Source organism: Ammospiza caudacuta, chromosome 3, assembly GCF_027887145.1.
Source record: "Ammospiza caudacuta isolate bAmmCau1 chromosome 3, bAmmCau1.pri, whole genome shotgun sequence".
NCBI classification, from domain to species: Eukaryota; Metazoa; Chordata; class Aves; order Passeriformes; family Passerellidae; genus Ammospiza; species Ammospiza caudacuta.
The window spans coordinates 55,656,531-55,669,351 of record NC_080595.1 but is presented as its reverse complement, the minus strand read 5'-3'; the positions used below and the strand labels follow the sequence as shown (position 1 = coordinate 55,669,351).

At 40.6% G+C, this 12,821-nt stretch overlaps 1 protein-coding gene across 9 annotated transcripts in view; it reads left to right on the top strand.

Moving 5' to 3' along the window:
• HIVEP2 (HIVEP zinc finger 2) overlaps positions 1–12,821 on the top strand; it is a 136,973-nt gene that overhangs the window by 104,793 nt on the left and 19,359 nt on the right. For 7 of the 9 annotated variants that reach the window (XM_058802484.1, XM_058802482.1, XM_058802483.1 and 4 more), the window contains 2 exons: positions 5,792–5,836; positions 7,076–12,695. In XM_058802484.1, the coding sequence (XP_058658467.1) occupies positions 7,284–12,695 (5,412 nt within the window). In that variant the 5' untranslated portion in view covers positions 5,792–5,836; positions 7,076–7,283. Of the gene's footprint in view, positions 1–1,314; positions 1,452–5,791; positions 5,837–7,075; positions 12,696–12,821 lie in introns of all 9 variants that reach the window. The other 2 variants (XM_058802489.1, XM_058802490.1) reach the window with 2 other exon arrangements.

The following is a 12,821-nucleotide window of genomic DNA, read 5'->3' as shown; positions in this document are numbered from 1 at the left end:
CCTGCATAGTTTTTTCTCTCTTTTTTTTTCCTTTTATACTCATCCTGTGGAAATAACTGTTCAACTGGTCTTTGGCAACATTAAAGCTTTTTTTATACATTTTTTTTCCATCTGATAGTAATGTGTATGATGCTGAAAAAGGAAATAGTGATATACTTTTAAGTGAGAAATCCTGGTCATTATAGTTAAAAGGTCAGTGTTAAAGCATTTCTACTCTAGACTTCCTATATGGCTTCCTAAAATACATCCAATTTGAAGTTAAGGTTTTTGGTTGGTGCTGTTTTCTACAGAGAGTAGCAGTTTAAAATTATATTTGAGATATCTAACATAGCAAAAACTGAGTATTTTGCTGCAGCTGTACTTAAAGCATTTATAATACAAACCAACATCTTTTAGTGAAAATCACCCATGTTTTCTTACTACTGTGTAATTGAGCATTTCTTGCAATATATGTTACAATTCTCTCTTAGACATCTTAGAGGTATTGGATTAGTTTATTTTCACCTTCTGGCAAATAACTTCAGGTATTTTGTATGTCGGATGTAAAAGCCTAAACCTAAGTGGTCTGATTCTGTTTGTTTTTATGAGGAATAAATCTGGAATGATGTCCTTGGATTTGCAGCTCATTGCTTCGGATTCGTACCAAGTTAATGTAGAGCAGAATTTGGCTCTCCTTCTTGTTGGAATAATTTGTGTCCTTTCAGTCTCTCTGAGTCAAATCTTGTAATGAGTGGCTCTTGTTTCAAAACTGATTTTTATCTTAGTCTGTGCCTGACCTCCTACTCAGTAGGGTCACATTCAGAGTTTAGGTCTTCATCACAGCAAGTACATACAGACATTTATATGAAATGTCTAACAGGTCTAAGATCCTACAGTTCAGGTTATCACGTGTTAGGGTACAACAGATTTGATTACTTGATTGTTTTCTTAGTAGGTGTTGATTGTCATCTTGGTTGTGCTTTTAAAGTATGTTCTTCAGCATACTCTCATAATGGTCTCAGGTAATATTTTGAATAATATGAAATAATTATGATCGAGGTGAATTTGGTAAAAACATAAAACTAATTAAATATTCAATTCTACTACAATTGTCTAAAATGTGTTAGATGCCAATTCTCAATGGCTAAGATTCTAGAACAGTTTTCAAAGTATAATCCAAATACAGCTCAAGCACTGAAATAATAATTGCACAAATCAAAATGCCAGGTTTTACACCACTTCTAGTTTTACATGCACAGAATCTGTCCCTTGAAACCAGCAACTACCAGGGACACAAATGTGCCCAAAAGCCTGAAGTTGTTGTTTTGGTCACAGTGAGGCTGCAGTCTGCCCTTGATGTATCTGTAAGTGGATCCTCTCAGTGAGACCCCTCAGTTCCTGGCTTCTTGAGGAATCCGTGTGAGCACAGTGTAGCAATGGAGAACAGATCCTGCCCTGGAACTTGACCTCAGGTAAACTCAGTACAGTTTGTTAGATCATTGTGTACTGGGTGCATTTGCTGAGCAGTGTTTGGGTTTGTAGTGGATTGGTACTTTTAAATGACATTTTTAAAAGTATATTATAATAATTAGTTCAGCTGCCCAAATTAAAAAAAAAAAAGCCACCAAAAAACTACTCAAAAAAAACCCACCCAAAAAACCCTGAAAATCCAACCAAACCCATAAGTATTAATTTAAATATTTTAGTTTTTCCAAAACTGTGGTTCTCTGGCTGATTTTGGAGAGTGACAATACATTCAGTAAAGCACTGAAATCCAGAGGGCAGTTAGAACATCTGGGGTGAAATTAAATTAACAAATTAGAGTAGTATCTTCAAATCTGAAGAGCTAACAACAGCAGTTATAACATAGAAAGTGGTAGACTAAAATAAATACATCTAACCTCTTTTTAAAGAGCTGCCTTTTTTGATTCGCATATGCAAAATGATGTCTTACAATTCCTGCCAAACTGGAGCAAAAGCACAAGCATGCTCCCATTACCAGTAATTCAGACCTTGCCAAGTGTCAGTTAGTCATCTTTTTTTTCATTTATGTAAAATGCCATAACTGTACCCCCCAAGGACTGCATTCTTTTTGTTATATTGCTACATAACATCCTCAGCCCATGAATGAATATATAAACTTGGAAAGAAGGAGGAACAAATGCTTATCTTAACTTCATACCAGTTAATCCTTCAGTTCAGAGGTGCACACTGGGTGCTGGTTGAGAGGTCTTCTTCAGACTTAGCCCATCTATGACTTTGCCTATGCAGGAGAAACTTTAAATCCATGTTTTACTAGTGATCTCAGTCTTTTTACATTTTTCACTGGGATATCAACACCAAGCAGTTCTTTGGGGAATCTCATTAGTAAGACAGATGGAAACATGTAGGACAGCAAGCTGAAAGTATGCTGCCTTTCTTCCTGAAAGCCAAGGCAATTTTCTTCTCAGTTGCAGGTGGGGAGGAGTTCAGAGGTGGCCTCTCTAGTAAGGCTGCTGTGCTTATCCCAGACATAAACTAGACTTGCCTAATAAGGGTCTTGGCAGAAGTCTGTGCATGAGTGTGAGGATTTCATAGGAGCCACTGCAGCTTGTCTGAGCTAACACTTGCCCTATAGAATACAAATTCTTCAGGGGCCAGTTACTGTGGTTTTAGGCCAGCTTTGTGCTGGCAGAGCTGGACAGAAAAGATTTAAAACAAGGCTAGATCTGACCCTTAGTCCTTATGCTAGAGTCAATATTTATTCTGTATGGTGTACTCAGGATTTAGCCTGGAAGACATAAGCTTCCAATTTGTTCACTTGCAAGAACTGTAATATGATCTACAAATTGAGAAGCAGTAAAAGTAATATTTTGCCAAATTTTATTTTAAAGCTGTTGAGTGTAACCATTTTAATGGTCTGAAAAAAAAAGAGAAAAAAAAAAGAAAAGAAGGAATAATCTTGGAGCTCTGCAGTCAATCAGATATACATCCCCTGCATACAGCTCACAAAGGCACTCTCGTTAAAAAAGGAGCAAAAGGATAATGTTCCTTTCTAGAAAGTTTTCAAAGTCTTGATTTAGTAGGTGCATCTGACATAAATACAGCTCCTGGTTTCCAAGTAATCTTCTCATGTTCAAAGTTTTCATAGGAGTGAAATGTCCTGTTTTGAAGCAGGCAGATAGCACAGCTAATGTGACTAGGGGAGCTGGCTCTCGGGCCCCATTCCTGCCAGGAAACCTGGCTTGGCCACCAGCCAGGAAGGACTTTGCAGTTCCTGTCAAACAATGTGCTCCGTGCAACTCCCATACAGCTTCTGATCCGGGTAGGTGGGCTGCTCTCACTCATTCCAGCAGAGCTGAGCCGTGCCAAAGGTATTAAAAAAATTGTGCCCTTTTATCATCCTTAGTTCCTTGAATAGGCAGTACTTGAAATATAATGGGTTTCTGCCTATCGAGTAGTATGTATTTGATGAAAAGCAATATTTAAAAGTGTATTTACAATTTTTTCTAAAGGAGAAACATTGATCACTTGGAAAAATTGAAGTATTTTGTTGGTTTAAGCTAGCCTTTGAATGCAGCCAGATGAGACAGAGTTTTGACTGGATAAAACAGACACAATGCCAACTAGCTTTGCAGTGTCTTACATTTCTCCAGTTAGGTCAGTCTCCCATTAGGGAGGAGAAAAGGAACAAGAGAAGTAATATTAAAGCCATCTTTGACACAGGAGGGATGGCAGCTCAAACCAAACCAGAAATTACTATGTTCATTCTGGAAAGGGATTTATTTTTCCCAGGAGAGTGGCTCTTGCCATACTTAAGCCATCAATAATCCCTGTAATTAGTCTCTACCTGTTTCATAGTGGAGGCTGAAAAATTGTATAGAATGTTCTGAAGTTGCAGGACTGAAGAAGGGCTTTCACTCTGTAACAGTGTTCTCAGTGCAGAGCAGAAAACTTTTGGATGTATATTAGCATCATCTTTTGCTGAAATAAAGCCATTGCTGTGACTGGCAGATTTCTTCTTTAAAGGTGCTCTCAGTAAAAGGAATATGGAAAGAAAGAATACTGCCATCTTCTAGAAATTTCTCCTTCATCATTTGCAAAATTGCCTAATAATGAATATTTTTCTTTGAAGATGGAAAATACTCTTTTGCTCTCTCAGCGAGGACCATTCACTCCTGTCCCTGTTTCTGCTTTCTCAAGCCACATATTTTCCTTTACATCTGTGCTTATATATTGGCATCATTAGCCGCCTGGGATTCAGCGTAGCTCAGCTGCTGGAACTGCTGGGCCACTTCCCTGCCATTTCCTCATGAGCCCCTGCCGAGCTGCTCTGCAGTAACCGCTTCTGGTACAATGTAACTCGTGCACAAGGATTTCTTTTTCCATTTGGACTGACACTTTTTCTTTGAGGAAGTGGATAAGGAAATAAAAAACTTGCATTGTATTTTTCTTTTTTAATTTAGAGAATAAGACAACAGACTTATTTAAAGAAGCCATTAGCACATCAAAGCTAAATTACATTATGGTCTAAAACATTCTGGTTTGCATTTCATAACTTGCTGTTATTTTGTACTACAGGGGATTTCTCTATAGTTAAAAAAATAGTTGACTACACCAACATTCCATCAGTTATGGCTGGCCTAACTACTGATATATTATTTGTACTACTAATGATTAATTCATAACAGGTGGCATGGTACTGATTCTATTTGTGTCAAGTTATTAGGCTTTGCTAATGTCCATTTGTTCTTGGAAAGTGATAATAATTACAAAGAACTAAAAAATATTTTTCAATTTTTTACTGACTTTTTTTCTTTATAGTTGTTAGTTTTTGATAATTTTTGGTGTCATTCAATGAAAAATAAACATGAGTACTCCAGCTTCTTTGTGATAGTTGCTAATTGAGGATCATTACAATAGTCTGTATCCCCTACTCTGAAGCTAATGTTCCAGCTGTTTCTAAAGATCTGTTTTTTAGCGATGCTCTGACTTTTGGCATGAATAAAACCAATAAACACTGTCATTGTTGCTTTTGTTGTCACAATTGAACATATATCCTTTTTATTGAAACAAAAGCAGAAATCTTTTTGAAGAAAGATTTGTCAAAAACTGAGAGTCATCGTTTTGTGGGAGCAACGGTCTTAAGGCAATGAGATGATGCTCATGCTCCCTCTTCTCTGAGCTGGTCTTTTCAACAATACAGAGTAGCCTGCAGTGTGGTGGCAGTCAGAGAAGTGGCAAATAATGGCAGTCACAGAGGCCTTTTAACCATGTATTCTGTAATTTTCTTCTGTGAATTTCTTCTCTGAGAAAGCAGCCATACATTCTGTAGTACTATCACACAGGTGTTAATTTGGACACCTACTCCTGTTTCACTACATTTTCTTGTCCCTCAGTGGTGACACCCTGACCAGGAGTTTGTGCTGGTCCCTGAAACATTTAATGAGAGGCCTGTAGTCTAAAAGTATTAGCTGGAGAGAGGCATTGAAAGGGGATTTGCCAAGGGGATTCAGGGATAATCCAGGCTTAACAAAGGCATAGGAATGAAGAGGTACATTGGCAGCTCTCTTTTCACTGATTCAGGAAGGTGAGACTTTATTAGTTTCGACTTGCTGTTATTCATCTACACATTAGAAACCTAAGTCCTTTACTACTATTCATGCTTAGAGTCTTCAAATGTACTTACTTAGACCTCTAAGACACAACATAAAATTTTCTAGTGGATGGGTAAATGAACTTTTCAGACCTCTACTGTAAAGAATAGAAGATTTTCATCATCATCTATACCTAATATAAAAAATTTCTTATAATTGTATTTTTTTCCCCACAGGGAATTTGAAGATAGTCATGCCTATTAGATGTTTAGAAGATGCAGGTAATTACTTTATACTGAAATAAAAATCTGAAGTGCCTATTACCTGTGTGTTTTCCTGCACTTTGCTGTTGTTTCTTTAAGGCAAATTCATTTTGTCCACTGTAGGAATGAAAAGTATTCCAGTATCTGTAATACTGACTTTTTAACTCTTTTCCTTGCTGTAGTTAAATCATGGCTGTCTGTATAATTCTCACTATTTTATCCAGAAAATATTTTGTGTTTGGATAACATGAAAACAGAGAGGAAGATCTACTTCAAATTCAAATGCTATACTTTTCTATGAAAATCATACCTCTGAGCTTTTGGTCTTTTTAATGAAACTGTGGAAACCTTTTTGTGTTTAAGCATTAAAAATACATGTATGCCTGCATGGAATTGTTTCAACAGTGAAATCTAAAATGCTAAAGTCACATAAACAAAAATCTCTAATACATCCTTTACATCTGGCAAGACATTCTCACTAGAATTTAACTTAGTGATTTGAAGATGAGTTGGGGAAAGGTACCAGTAGTGCTGGGTTTGAAATGCTTCTTTGATGTCTCTTTTTTGACTGTTTAAAAGTAGTTTAGAATGGCAAACAAGACCTTCTTATAAAACCAGTTATATTATCTAAGGTAAGAAGTGCCTCGCTTCAGCAGTATTTTAGCAATATTAAGTATATATCCCAAGCTGACTAGTTAGGCACAAGCATCTCCATAGTGGAGCGCCTTGTGCATGGACAGCCTCTGTGTCAGAAGCATCTGTCATGATATGGGAATATTTCTTCTCTGATCAACCTGCTTTGACTTGAGAGGAAGGCCAGGTGACTAAAGTGCATGTCTGAACCCTAAGTGAGTAATACTGGATAAGGTAATTCCCACTCACAGTGTTAGGCTTCTATTTTCAGCAGTGATTTGCTGAAAGAGCTTTGAAAGTATGTGGTGGACTTTTTGAGATCAAGCCTTTAAACTGTCCCCTGAAAGCCTTCCAAAACTACTGTTTAATTTGGAAAGTGTAGGTCTTTATTTTCCAATCCTAGAGCTGCTATTGACTAGTGATTATGCTTGTGTGCAGTCTCTGGAGCCAGTCTTTACTGTGTCTGCTCACAAAAGGGAGTTTAGTGAAATGTAGTTACTTTTGCTGAAGTCCCTCAGTAATTTCCATGTAAGGATAAATAGAATGCACCGATGTTGTTTAGTATGGCTGTACTAACTGGTGTGTGCGGGTTTGTTTTCTTTTTTATTTTATATTTCTGTACAGATGGCTGTGTCACCATGGAAGAGATGAAGACGACTTTGCTCTAGGAGATCACAATCTCTGGATCATTCTTCATCTCAGTATTTCATAATAATGAAACATGTCCAAATGCTATAACAAATCTTTGCAAATGTACAATAAACTGTTTAGGAAAGTTCATGCCATGAACAGAACTGTGTAATACTCTCATTAGTGTACAGACACAAATCTAATGCCTATAGACTACTGCGTGGAAAGTTCCAAAGAGAAAGAAAAGTCTGTGAACTTGCAACAGCCCTGGAAAAATGGGAGCAACAAGACTTTGAAAAGCACAGCTTTGGGCACACTCCATGTGTCTGCACAGCTTTCAAGTGAACTAGCACTTAAGACCTTGTGTAACAAAATGGACTCTGGGGACACAGCTATAGGGCAAAAAGCTACCTCAAGGTCTGGAGAACCTGCTAAAGTACCAAGTAGATGGAGGCAAGAACATTCAGCTGTTATTAAGATGAGCACTTTCGGCAGTCAAGAAGTACAGCGGCAACCACAAATAGACCACGAGCAAGTAGGAAACACGGCCTCAGCACAACTTTTTAGTTCTGGGAAACTGGTATCATCAAATGAAGCTGCACAGCAAGTCACAGAGAAGCAATATCCGCAGCATCGTCCAAGCCCTTATTCATGTCAACATTCACTTTCCTTTCCACAGCATTCGTTGCCACAAGGCTTCTTGCACAACATAAAGCCACATCAGAGCTTGGAAGGCCCTCCATGGCAGTTTCCTAGCCACTTGCAATCAGTTGCCTCAGAGGACTTGTTTCCTTTTCATATGCATAGCCATAGTGGAGGTTTCTCCAGGAAGAAGATTTCAAGTTTGAACCCTGCATACAGCCAATTTTCACAGAAATCTTTAGAACAATCAGAAGATGCTCACAAAAAAGAGCACAAACCCAAAAAGCCGGGCAAGTACATTTGTCCTTACTGTAATCGGGCCTGTGCCAAACCTAGTGTACTTAAAAAGCATATTAGGTCTCATACTGGTGAGCGACCGTACCCTTGTGTCCCTTGTGGTTTCTCCTTCAAGACGAAAAGCAACCTTTACAAACACAGGAAGTCACATGCCCATGCAATTAAGGCAGGGTTGGTACCTTTCACAGAGTCAGCAGTCTCTAAATTGGACCTTGATGCCAGTTACATCGATGTGGAAGCTGAAATTCATTCAGATGGAGAGCAGAGCACAGACACGGATGAGGAGACCTCACTCCTGGTGGAAGGCTCTGACAAACTGAGCCCCGTCTCACAGCTCCCGCTGGACATTGCCAGCAGGAGTGGCTTTCACTCCTCCATGGAGGAGTCCTTGGTGGGGCCGATGAAAGTCCCCATTTTGATTATCCCTAAAAGTGGGATTCAGTTACCCAGTGAGAGTTCACCATATATTAGCTCTGATATGTTGCAAACCTCATCCTTAAGTACCAAGTCTGATGACTCTCATACAGTTAAACAGCGACTTGCACTAAGACTGTCAGAGAAAAAAGGACAAGATTCTGAGCAGTCATTAAACCTCCTGAGCCCACACAGTAAGGGAAGCACTGACTCTGGCTATTTTTCCCGCTCAGAAAGCGCTGAGCAGCAAATTAGCCCACCAAATACTAATGCAAAGTCTTACGAAGAAATAATTTTTGGGAAGTTCTATAGGATTAATCAAAGAACAGCACTAACTGTAGCCACAACAAATCAGGAACACAGTTTAATGGGTAGAAAGGGCAAAACAGACCCATCACCTCTTTTAAATAACAGATTAGATATCAAGATGCTTGAGGAACATATTTCTCACCTGTCTCCAAATAAAGAGGAACTCATTGACTCCAATAATTTGAGCACTATTAAATCTACACAAGTTTATCCAGGCAGCAATACAGAATGTAGACAATCCCAGACCACATCATCCATCAAAAGTGAATCCAACTTGTACCAAGTGAGTCAGCAGGGTGATGTGCCTGTCCTTCTAGAGCCCCCAGTAGATTCATCTCCTCTTATTAGAAGTAACTCCATGCCAACCTCTTCTGCAAACAGCCTAAGTGTTCCTCCATCTCTGAGAGGAAGCCATTCATTTGATGAGAAGATGACTGGCTCTGATGATGTATTTTATCCTGGGACAGTGGGAATATCCCACCAAAGAATGTTGAGAAGGCAGGCTGCCTTTGAACTGCCATCTGTACAGGAGGGACACTCGGATTCAGATTATCATGGAAGACAAGGGAAAAATATTATTATTGCTTCGAGCAGACAGACAGCAGGTGACAAAGGACCATCCTTAAAGGAGAAGAAAGGAGACAAGACCTTTTATGACTATGATGCCAGTGGAAAGCACTACAGAAAGTGGGAAGAATTTGAAGCTCAGAAGCAGAACTACAGGGACTCACCATCCTTAAGTGGGATGAACAAAGGGGGAGAGTTTTTTGTTGATGCACTTGGACAATCCCAGTCGGTGCCATCCATGCTTGGAACAACTTTTGAAAACAGAAAGCGCAGGAAAGAGGAGAGTGTTGGAGATGAGGAAGACAGTCCTATGATTTGCAGCAGTACAACTGGCACCCCTGGGGGAATTCAACCTTTGGACTTTGATCCCAAATCCCAAATTCAGGAAGTGCCAAGAAGTGGATTTGCCCTTCAAGGCCTGGAAAACGCTCCCCATTGCCATGCGGAACGTTTTGAAATGTGCAGGCCTTACTTGCAGTCTGGAAGTCCAGCAGCTTCTTTGGAAGACTCATCCCTTACTGCAGAGCAAGAAAAGGCTGCGGAATCACTGGTTAGAAAGCCCCCCGGAAATGTCATCTCTGTCATTCAGCACACAAATTCATTGAGTCGGCCAAACTCATTTGAAAGGTCTGAATCTACAGAACATATTGCCTGCCAGCAGGAAAAGATGTATTCACCATCTGAAACATGTGAGAGTGAGATTTGTGAGTCCCCAATGAGCCCAGACCGAGCTCCACAAATGGAAAATGCTGACAGCAGTAAGCCATCCCCGTCCCAGCAGCCTCAGCCCTGTCATATCCAGCCCAGGCTGGTTCGCCAGCACAACATACAGGTACCTGAAATTCGTGTCACAGAGGAGCCAGATAAGCCTGAGAAAGATAAAGAAGTGCAGAGTAAAGAGCCGGAGAGACCCACTGAAGAATTTCAGTGGCCCCAGAGAAGTGAAACCCTTTCTCAGCTTCCAGCTGAAAAGCTACCACCCAAAAAGAAGCGTTTAAGACTGGCTGACATGGAGCACTCCTCTGGGGAATCCAGCTTTGAGTCGACAGGTACAAGTCTCTCTCGCAGCCCTAGCCAAGAAAGTAATTTGTCCCACAGTTCAAGTTTTTCAATGTCCTTTGAAAGAGAAGAGAATATGAAGTTCATCACACCTTCCAAACAAGATGAATTTGGAAAACAGTCCGAGTTTTTAACAGTTCCAGCAGGTGCTTACTCACTTTCCGTCCCTGGGCATCACCATCAGAGGGAAATGAGACGCTGTTCGTCTGAACAGATGCCCTGTCCTCATGCTGCTGAAATCCCCGAGATCCGAAGTAAATCCTTTGATTATGGGAACCTGTCTCATGCCTCTTCAGCTGGAACACCTACTGTGGCATTGTCTCCATCCCGAGAAAGGAAGAAATGCTTCTTGGTTCGCCAAGCTTCCTTCAGTGGTTTTCCAGAGATTTCTCAGACTGATCAGAGCGCAGAACAAAGTATAAAGCAGGAGCAGATGGAACATTCACAGGTTGGTCTTCGCTCTTCCCAGTTTGTCTGGCATCACTCCCCTTCCTCTGTTCTCCAGCCCATTCAGGTGGATGACTCTGGAAAACAGGCTATTGGCTCTTGTGCTCAGCTTAGTAATAGCTCATCCCACCTTGCCCAGCAACAGGCTCTTGTTGCAGACAGCCCAGAAATGTTAAGGACTCCCTTAATCCAGCAAGCACCTTATATTCCTAGCAAACATCCATCAGGGCAGCAGCAGCTATTTGCACATCAGGAAAAAGTCCCGTTTCCCCCTATTCATAGCACCTTGTTTCAGTTCCCCTATCCGGCTGTCTGCATGGTTCACTTACCACCATCTCAGCAGCCTATCTTGTGGCAGTCCTGCACAGAACCTCTGCACTTCCAGCATCCATTTGTACAACAGCTGCAGAAATCTTATGTCAAACAGGCTTTCCAAATAGATGTACCTCCAAGTTATCACCTAGAACATGCACCTGAGCTTATTGGAAAGAAAGCAGCTGATTATGTGCACGCTAAAGAGCAAGCATACCAGCATTACTCAGGAACATCTGGGTCGTATTCAAAAAATACTCTTGCTAAGTACCAGTCAGACCACAGCATTAAACCAACAGATACATCCTCTGAGCAGCCTCTTCAGACAGATTTTGACTCCCCAAGTGATGGATCTGTACAGTCTTTGCCAGGAACAGTTGTTCCCGTCAGGATACAAACCCACGTGCCATCTTATGGTAGTGTCATGTACACAAGCATTTCCCAGATCCTTGGACAGAGCAACAGTCCTGCAATTGTAATATGTAAAGTTGATGAGACAGTTTCTCAAAGAACATTGGCAACTAATGCAACCATGCAAGGAATTGGATTTAACATAGCTCAGATGTTGGGTCATCATGGAGGACTAGAAAAATATCCCTTGTGGAAAGTGCCGCAGACACTTCCACTTGGACTGGAGGCACCAATTCCCTTGTGTCTGCCTTCCACTTCTGACATGGCTTCTACCTTGGGAGGAAGCAAACGAATGCTTTCCCCTGCCAGCAGCTTGGACCTCTTCATGGAGACCAAGCAGCAGAAACGAGTCAAAGAAGAAAAAATGTATGGACAGATAGTTGAGGAGCTAAGTGCAGTTGAGTTGACTAACTCAGATATAAAGAAAGATTATCCAAGAATGCAGAAGCCTCAACTAGTAAGGCAGAGCTGTGCTACTGAGCCAAAAGAAAGTCTGCCATCCATGTCATCCTCTTCATCGCTGTCATCCTCAACATCTCAAGATTTCCCACCTGTCAGCATGGCGGGAGCTGATGCATTCCCACTGAGCAGAGAGAAACTTTCCAGTTTTGATTCCGCATCCCCGGGACAGAAGTCCAGTGGCCCATCTGAAGGAAGAGACTCACCAGAAGAGTTGGATGTGGATGAAACAGCCTCAGATATGAGCATGAGTCCACAGAGGTCTTCATTGCCACCAGGAGAAATTCAGGCAGAAGACCAACTGAAACATCAAAAATTACCTCTTGGCATGCTGGTCCAGATGTCATCTAATGCTGTTGGGAAAGTCACAGCCTCAACCATTCTCCTGACAGACGTAGCAGATTTTCAACAGATCCTTCAGTTCCCAAGTCTGCGTACGACGACTACTGTGAGCTGGTGTTTCTTAAACTATACAAAACCCAATTACACTCAGCAACCAACCCTCAAAGCTTCTGTTTATGCCTCATGGTGTATAAGTTCATGTAACCCAAACCCATCTGGGTTAAGTACAAAGACCACTTTAGCACTTTTAAGGTCCAAGCAAAAAAACACCACGGAAATCTACACCCTGGCTGCTATGCACAGACCTGGAGCTGGTAAACTGACATCATCAAGTGCATGGAAGCAGTTTGCTCAGGTAAATAAGAAATTTTAATAAAATTAAATGCATATATGTTTATGTGAGAAATTTCTAGTAAACTATAAAATGTGAGTTAATTTTTTTTTAATTTCCCTATTGGGAAATCAGCCAGTGACATCTTCC